The sequence below is a fragment of the Salvia splendens genome, chromosome 19 (assembly GCF_004379255.2).
Source record: "Salvia splendens isolate huo1 chromosome 19, SspV2, whole genome shotgun sequence".
Classification (NCBI taxonomy): Eukaryota; Viridiplantae; Streptophyta; class Magnoliopsida; order Lamiales; family Lamiaceae; genus Salvia; species Salvia splendens.
This window is the reverse complement of record NC_056050.1, coordinates 24,517,648-24,527,365: the sequence shown is the minus strand read 5'-3', so window position 1 is coordinate 24,527,365 and position 9,718 is coordinate 24,517,648. Positions and strand designations below refer to the sequence as shown.

General features: G+C 36.8%; 1 protein-coding gene across 1 annotated transcript; it reads left to right on the top strand.

The window, feature by feature from the left end:
- Positions 1-6,536: 6,536 nt before the first annotated feature.
- Positions 6,537-9,372, top strand: LOC121779694 (2-methylpropanoate--CoA ligase CCL4-like). The gene is made up of 2 exons (XM_042177065.1): positions 6,537-7,754; positions 8,650-9,372. The coding sequence occupies exons 1-2, from the start codon at positions 6,539-6,541 to the stop codon at positions 9,228-9,230; spliced, it is 1,797 nt and encodes a 598-aa protein (XP_042032999.1). The 5' UTR covers positions 6,537-6,538; the 3' UTR covers positions 9,231-9,372.
- The last annotated feature ends 346 nt before the right edge of the window (positions 9,373-9,718 follow it).

Below are 9,718 nucleotides of genomic sequence, written 5' to 3'. Positions count from 1 at the left end.
GCATCCGTCTTTGGAAGAGCGGTTGTGTGTTCGGGCAAGGACACGTGATTCTATCGCCCACGCCCAACTCCAGGAGGATCTAATGGAGCACATTTGGGGAAAATTTGGCAACCGTTAGACGATCACCGCATCACTTTCCATGATTATGCGGATTTCAATAAATTGTAATATTAGGATTTCAATTATGTATTTTTCGTATTTTCGGATGTTGTAATTTTCGTGGTTTTTAATTATTTATGAATTATTAGTATTAATTTAATATTTCAATGAAATATTAATTGAATTTGTTGGAAATAAAAAAAATGAAATTGAATAAATAATTAAGGGATGATACGGTTAAGAGATGGAGGGATGCGGGTGTTGTCTTTTAGTTAAAAGATGGGGTCAAAAGTGCAGTGAGGCCGTGAATAGTGAATGAATGAGACGGTTAAAAGACAATATTGAGACAGGGGTGCGGATGACCTTAGTGGTTAATTCTTGCTGTTGAGCACAAGATGAATATTACTAACTTCCAAACTTCGCCATGATATATTTATAAGATGAAAAAGCATTAGGATCATTCTTCAAAACCTTTTCACCTCTCCCTCTTCCAAAACTTTTTAATTCTATCAATTATTAATAAAAAATGTTTTCACTTTCAAAACCTTTCATTTCAACTTCTCTCAATATTAAAAAACAATAAAAACATTTACATTTAAGAACTTTATTAAAATAATTATAATAATGACATTTTTGTGAGTAATTTTTATCAAAACTCCATTTTTGTATAGATGTTAATACTAATTGATAAATGTATTTCAGTAGAAAGGGTAAATTTGTTGTTACTCTATAATGAGGTAATAGTATATCGTGAAATATTGCAAATAGATAGAAACGGATACTTATGTACGTGCAGTAGGGAACTTCATTAACTTAATTCGATAATAATTATTATTATTATTATTATCATGCATCATATATTCATATGTAGCACAGAACTTGTTAAGATTATATTTTGGAGTAAAATATTTACAAAGGGAGGAAGAGCCACTCTATTGTGCCAAAATCAAACTCGACTGTTCTGGTTCAACTTTTGTGTATTAATAAAATCTTTGAACGTATGGTAATCAAGAAATCACATAAGTTTCTATCCATTAAAAATGACCAAATAAGATTGTAAATTATATCATGAAATTTTAAATGGAGATGAAGTATTGTCAGAGACTGATATGACTCAAGTGAACCGTTATAGACCCAGTGAACTATTTGGGACTTCATTGGAGCATCATTCCTTATTAATTTGTGTGCAAAGAGAGCCTAAATGTCTTATGCAGTTGAGTTGGAAAATAACATGTTCGGAAACCTATTTTTAAATCTTGTTGTTACTCGGTCCCTTTATTTTTAGTTTTTGGATCCGCCATCACCAATGCGTAGATCGGAATCTGAGGATCCAATTTTGAAATCCAGTTGATATTATGAAATTTGCTAACTCTCACTTGTTCATGATTATTTTACACCCAGCTCTTATAAAATAAATGAAAAGCATATAGATAGATTTTGTTGTGTTGTTTCATTCATGACAAATTGGACCCTTTTATTTTGATAAATGCTTGTACTTGTGAACACTCATACTCATACAGTCATTTCCCAACTGTTAAAAAATTGAAAAATAATAATAGCAAATAATTAATATATCCTACAAATTAATTTTTTTTTGTACCAATTGACTAGTGTTCTTGTTCTTGATCCAAACCTCAATGAATTTATTAATTTCTGCAACTTGTCACATGAAGCTTCCCAGCAAGTGATCTCTTTGTATAGTTGTGATATACTATATATATGTATAGTGTCACGCCCTTTAGGGTTTAATAAATACGGGCGATCGTGATTAAAAAAACTTAATAAACAGACGAAGGAAACTAGGGTTTCAATAGAGAGTTTGACCAATAATTAATATTTTTTTTTTAAAAAAGCCAAGAGGTTGACATTATCCAAATAATTATGTTCAAAGCTAAATGAATGACTAGTAAGAACAATGTCTCAGCGGAAGCGTTCAAGAGAAAAAGTGACGTCATGTGTGGAGACACAACGACACTCGTAGTTCACAACTAACCAAAACATGCTTCAATTTTAAATTGCTTAACACCACCAATTGCTCGTCGCCGCTCAACCTGCACATAGGGAAAACACAGCTCTAAAAGACATGATACTGGAAGCTACATGACAACATGTTTGCATGCCACAACATGTAAAAGCACGCTTGCACAGTCCATGCGCTTATCTCAACCAATTTGAGGGATACATTTCGCTCTATTGATGCAATTAAATATACGATTTTTACCCCCTTAGTTTTGAGTGTTTTTATATGTTTTTGGACTTGCAAAAGTTCCGAAGCTGCCCGAGTGTACATGTAAAATTATAGATAAATATTGAAGACTGATCCATTAGACTGACTAATCGGTCCACATTCCTGCATGTGCACGTGCATGAGAAATATGTGAATGGATCAAGCAGACTCCCAAGTCCTATATGCGTGTCGTTTGACACTTAATCCTAGCGATATCTCAAAACCTTTAACCCACGAAACTATGGACCAGCACAGGGAAGGAAAGAGAAAGGATTGAATCCCACAAGGATGAACAAGAAGCGAAAACATTATGCCAGGATGTTGTCGAAATGGGTTGGCTGTTGCCACACAACATTGGTGGGTTAAGAGCTACCTACTTGACTTTGAAATATAAAACTAAAAAATTATACTCCATCTGTCCCATTAGAAATGAAACGTTTTCCTTTTTGATTTTGAGAGTTGAGATGGAAGTGCTCTAATGAGAGTGTCCATGCATATTTATATGCGTATGTGTGTATGTACCCAATTTTGTAAAATTGGGATCAATGAAAATTTATTTTTTTTATTTGGAAGGTGTGGAAAATGTTTTTTTTGAAGTTTTGGGGTTGAAATGGATGAAAAAGTATTCATTTTAGTTTTGGGTTGAAAGGAATGAAAAGTATTTTTTTTAGTTTAGGGTTTGAAAGGAATTAAACATGAGTAATCTATGATTGGAAGATTGCTTCCAATCATATACGCTTATTAAATAAAAAAATAGTGATGAATTGTTTGAAATTCTATATTTGAACCACGCGTGCCGAAGTCTTATGCGCCACCCGACCCTGTCTTTGCGCAGTCTGCTTTAGTACACATGGTCCAAATTTCATACTTCCTCCGTCCATGATTAAATGTCACGTACTTGAACGGCACGAGTTTTAAGAAATTGTTCGACTTTATGTAGTTAAGTGGGTAGAAAAGTTAGTGGAATGTGAGACTTACTTTTTTATATTGGTGAGACCTACTTTTTTATATTAGTTTTATAATAAAATGTGAGTGGAATGAGTTAGTAGAGTGTATGGTCCACTTACCAAATATAGTAAAAACGAAATGAGACATTTATTGGCGGACGGATGAAAATGAAAAATTAGGATATTTAATGGCGGACGGAGTGAGTATTATTCAAACCACATTTTCATTTAGCATGACTAGTCCATACCATTCTATTACTAGAACTACGAAACACAAGTGCACGTTTAATGATGATTTAAATTGTGAAAATCTCATTATCAGAATAAAATAAATGAACAACTATAGGGGGAGATAGGAGCTTAATTCTGACGGCAACAACATTGTCTAGGGAACTTGAGAGAGCGAGATAATAGTGAAGATAGAAAGAGAGAACAAAGAAAATGGAGTAATAGATGTGACTAAAATGTAGCTTATTGATTTTATTTAAGTTAAATTTAGCTATGTGAAAAATAAAATTGGTGGACAAATTTTAATCTTGACTATCTGAAGTGCTGCTTTGCATTAATGCCAGACATGAATAGTGTAGACCTCGATTGGTTCACATGTATAAAAATGCTAAACAGATCAATACAGACTGAGCAGTACTGCATAATTGAAAATTTGGTGTAAATTGAAAGGTTTTGGCTCAACAAGAATTCGGAATTTTATAAGCAAATTAGGCTGATTTTTGTTGAGGAAAATTAGGCTGATTTTTGCATAAGCAAATTAATAAGGGAATCTTATAATTTTGACTACAATATCACAATTTACTTCATCTGCATACTTTTTTCATGTGTGGAATTTAATACTGATTAACAGTATTGAAAATCATTAATTTCTTACCGAACTTCTGTAACACTTGAACAAAAATCATAAAAAAATTAGGTTAAAATAAACTAACGTGAATCTGTAACTAGGGTTCATGAAATTAAGTTGTTACAAGAATTATAATATGATACTAATTGATTTCACTAAGCTCGTGTTTCGGCTTGTAATTTATCCTAATATATAACCATATAAACAACCAATATTGCACTAATTAAAATTTCAATACATTAAGCTCGAAATTGGTTAAATTTATTTTTACCTATATATAATATTAGTAGTCTATTAGTCTGGCTTATTTATTGATTTTTGCTGTAGATAATAATAAATAGTCACAAACATAATGACCCAAAGTCGAGTTCACATCGCAAAAAACTTTAAACATAGAGTTAATTTAGCTACAGATTATAGTATTATCCACTGTCTACTGTTTCTAGAACAGATTGGTCCATGTAATAAATTACACTCTTTTATGTAAACTATGAATACAAAAGTCTACGCCAACAGACATGCATTTTGACATATTTTTCATGATTAATTAATAATAATATCAGGTCACCAAACATCATAAATAATACTGAAATATTTAATAGGAACCTAAAAATAGTTAGGGTGCATTTACTTTAAAATATTACTCCCTCCTTCCAATTCTAAGTACATACAGTATTTTTTTTTCTGGATGTCTCACCCTAAATAACATTAGTATTTCTTAAAATAGTAATATTACTCTCTCTATTTTTTCCCACTTTTACTTTATCTCTTCATTTACATACAAAACAACACTACATAAAATCTCATACAGAACAACACTACATAAAGTCTAATTTAATTAAAAACCAAACAAAGACCTATTTACTAATTAAACTGCCAACCAATACCGTTGTTGCTCAGTTTTGTGTTGGGACATAGAAAATGTTTACACTCTTTTTATTTGTTTTTAAAATGAAAAATGAAGACTATTGTGCAAAGACATAGTACTAAGAAGTTAATATAAATATAGCTAACCATGCTATTCTATTAAGTTTTTTTTTAAGGAGGATCAATGATGATTCCCCATCTACCCCCAAAGTGACTCGAACCTTCGACGGGTCCACCTACCTTCCCTCCAGTCATCTTCCCAATTAACCTACCTTCCCTCCAGTGGACCTTCGACGGGTCCACCTACCTTCCCTCCAGTCATCTTCCCAATTATGGATCTGATCAGTTAACCTATCTCCCCAGTCATCTTCCCAATTATGGGTCCACCTACCTTCCCTCCAGTCATCTTCCCAATTATGGATCTGATCAGTTAACCTATCTCCCCCTGCTCCTAGGTTCAGGCCAGTGAACCTCCAAGATGGGCCTCCCAGGGGTCGAACACGTGACCTCTAGGATGTCGCAATATCCTTGCCCCCTTCTCAACCACTTGAGCTAAGGGGCTTGGATGACTATTCTATTAAGTTAGCCGCTCTATATTTATAATTAAGGCCCTCCAAAATTAATTACTCTGTATATTTAATTTTAGAGTGCGTGCACGTTTGTTTCATAATTCATTTTTCAAGGACTATTTGTTATTATTAGTATTTCCTATATATTAAATGCTTGGATGATATTTTAGGTTACTTCAAAGAAAAAGTGTATATTTTACGTATGAAATCTAGCTCTCACTTTCGTGCTAGTAGTTCCGATCTAGTGCCCAAATATTTCCATATTTCACTTTTGTATCGCTATCAAATTTTTTATTCTAAAAATATTTATTTTTAAATAAACTTATATAATATAATGAAACGTAATTAACGGTTATATAACAAAAATTATAGATTATAAATTAAAATTGTAGGAGTATACACTAGTACTTAAGATTGCATCGATCAGAATAATTAATAATAACTCTACATTAACTAATAAATGCTGAAAATATTTAAATACACTAAAATCCTAGACAAGTACTACTAGTATTTAGTACATTAACAATTGAAAGTGGAAAAAAATGGGACACTGATCCCAAATGCATGCGCTCTACGCCTCTACCTTGAACATTTTGGATTAGTTTATATTTTATAGGATTGACCAAACTTCATAAATTTTTTGTCATTTCCTAATTTCATTATGAATAGACAACATCGTTTAACTCACGGTTGTTAATCTCCATATATGATTCATCAACCACCATATCACATATAATCTCACCAAATTCTTTTGTTGTGGAATAACTCCAAACAAATAAAGAAAATGTGCCTTTTTCCGGCTAATTTTAAAGTTGCACTCAAATTTAACCAACCTTCGTGATATTACTAACTATTTGATCTAAATAAAATATACTCCATAAATTATTTAATATACTACCTGGCTACCTATACTTTGACTATCACATTCATAAATATAATGCAAAAGATTTCACTAGACGTATGTGCGCAAACCATGAATATTACTCTCAAACTCACAAACTCTAATTTCATACCCTTTTCTTCTTCATCTTCTTCTTCCCCATTCTTCCACCAATCCACGCCGTTTCATCCTTGGCCGCCGCCGCCACCCCCTCAATCCATTCCAATACGCCCACCCAATCACCGCACAATCCATGCTTCAACACCACTGCCTCACCTCTCCAGCAACGCACAACCATCACCACCTCCAAACCACCTAACTCCAATCCACTATCTCGAAAGGGCCGCCGCCGTCTACAGCGGCTCCCCTTCAATAATCTACAACGGCGTCACTCGAAATTGGTCCGAGACTCTCACCAGATGCCTCAAGCTCGCCTCCTCCATCGCCGCCCTCGGCATTTCCCGCGGCGACGTCGTCTCCGTCGTCGCCCCCAACATCCCCGCCACCTACGAGCTCCACTTCGCCGCCCCCATGGCCGGCGCTATCCTCAACACAATCAACCTCCGCCTCGACGCAAAATCCATCTCCAATTTGCTCCGCCACAGCAATTCTAAGCTAGTTTTTGTCGATTTCCAATCCGCTTCCGTCGTCAACGACGCCGTTTCGCTCCTTCCCCCTAATCACCGCCCCCCAATTTTAGCCCTAATCAGAGACGACGACGGAAGCATTCCGATTGAAATCAATTACGAAAAGATGGTTGAAAGCGGTGACGTGGATTTCGAATGGGTCCGGCCGTTGAGCGAGTGGGATCCAATAGTGCTGAATTACACCTCCGGCACGACGGCGGCGGCGCCGAAGGGGGTGGTGCTCAGCCACCGCGCCGCGGCGCTGCAGGCGGTGAACATGGTGTTGGAGTGGGGCGTGCCGCGGCAGGGGGCGGTGCACCTGTGGACGCTGCCGATGTTCCACTGCAACGGGTGGAACATGGCGTGGGGGATGGCGGCGGTGGGCGGCGCCAACGTGTGCCTCCGCCGCGTGGAGGCGGAGGCCGTGTACGGGGCGCTGGAGGAGCACGGGGTGACGCACATGTGCGGGGCGCCCGTGGTGCTCAACATGTTGAGCAACTACGCGGGGAGGAAGGCGCTGAGGGCTCCGGTCCATGTCATGACGGCGGGGGCGCCGCCGCCAGCGGCGGTGCTTGCGAGGGCGGAGTCGTTGGGGTTCGTTGTGAGTCATGGGTACGGGTTGACAGAGACCGGAGGGCCGGCGGTGATGTGCGTGTGGAAGCAAGAATGGGACGATTTACCAGGTATAAATAAGTAGTCATTTAATTACTAGTACAAATTTTGGTTAAATTGCCTAATAGGTTTAAAGAATACACGCTCCATCAACAAGCATAACTTTTCTTTTTCGTCAATCTACACTTAATTGACATTTTCAAGTTTTTACTAATTTTGATAATAAACCTTATATTTCACTAACTCATGTCATTTATATTGTACTAATAATATAGAGTAAATATATAAAAGTATGATACACATTTCACTATATTTTTCTTAAAAACTATAAATTATGAAGTTTTATTATTTTTCACAATTGTCTCATCGAGTACAAATAGATACTTCCTCCGTCCCTCTATAGTAGAGACATTTCTTTTCGCCACGGGATTTAAGAAAATTTGGTTTAAATGAGTTCGGTAAAAGAAGAATAAAATAGAAAGGAAAAAGGTAGAGAGATCAAGAGAGAGTAAAGTATTTTTTGTCAAAAAAAAAATGACGCAGCTACAGTGCGACAACCTAAAAAGAAATACGACTCAACTACAGAAGGATGGAAGGAGTAACAGATACTCAAAATAACATGGTTTCACTAAAATAAGTAATCCTATATGTTTTCATTTCTTTTCTAACCAAAAACAGAAAAATGTAAAGTCTCGTTTATATATTACTTCGGTCTGTCTGTGAATACTTTTCACATTTCTTTTTTACTACTATATTATTTTTAGTAACAAGTATCAAATTTTATTAATTCATTCACTAATATTTTATTATAAAATTAATATATATAGGTAAGACTTATGAAGTATTTCATTAGTTTATTTCACCTATGTTTTTTTATATTTCAAACTAAGATAAGTATTAACCGCGGGTAGAGAAAGTAGTTTTACGTTCGATAGTAGTAGTATCTTTTGATCTATCTACTTGAAGGGCCGGAGAGAGCTCGGCTCAAGGCAAGACAAGGAGTCGGATCCATCTTCTCCCCCGAAGTCGACGTCGTGGACCCACGCTCCGGCAAGAGCGTGGCCCACGACGCCTCCACCACCGGGGAGATCGTGCTAAGAGGCGCCACTCTAATGTCGGGATACCTCAACGACACAAACGCAACATCTCGATCCATGAAAAACGGTTGGTTTTGGACGGGAGACGTCGGCGTGATGCACGAGGACGGCTACTTGGAGGTCAAGGACCGGTCAAAGGACGTCATCATCTGCGGCGGCGAGAACATCAGCAGCGTGGAGGTGGAGGCCGTGCTCTACGCTCACCCGGCCGTGCGCGAGGCCGCGGTGGTGGCCCGGCCGGATAAGTATTGGGGGGAGACGCCGTGCGCGTTCGTGAGCTTGAAGGAGGAGGCGGAGAGGACGTCGGAGAAGGAGATTAGGGAGTTTTGTAAGGAGAGGTTGCCGCTGTTTATGGTGCCGAGGATGGTGGTGTTTGAGGCGGAGCTGCCGAAGACGGCCACCGGAAAAGTGCAGAAGTTTCTGCTCCGGGATATGGCTAAGGGTTTGTGAAATTTTAGTGCCTTCTTTTATTGCTAATATTGTTACTATAGTCTAGGAGTAGTATTTTGGGAATGTGGGGTCTGCATATGATAAACCAAACTTTTCAATTTGAAAATAAAATACTCAGAAAAAATTAAATTTCGTTTTCAAATATTAAGGTACTTTAATTTGAGTCATCCTATTTACTTCTATTTGGCTATCTCTCATAAAAGTAGTCAACTTCGGTTTTTAGATTTTTTATTTACTACTCCCTCCTTCCCACGTTAGGAATCTCAGTTGAATTCGGCACGAATTTTAATAAATGTAAAGGAACGTTGGTGAAAAAAGATAATGGAATGTGAGTCCTATTTTTTATATTAGATTTATAATAAAATGTGAGTGGAAAAAAATTAGTAGAATGTAGGACCTAATACCACTTATAGAATATTCCAACCGAAACTCTTAAAATAGGACACCAAAAATGATAAACCAGTACTCCTAAAGTGGGACAGAGGGAG

Coding starts and splice junctions, on each gene's coding strand:
- LOC121779694 (XM_042177065.1), top strand. CDS start 6,539: ATGAATATTACTCTCAAACTCACAAACTCTAATTTCATACCCTTTTCT. Junction 7,755..8,649: donor AGAATGGGACGATTTACCAG/GTATAAATAAGT, acceptor ATCTACTTGAAG/GGCCGGAGAGAGCTCGGCTC.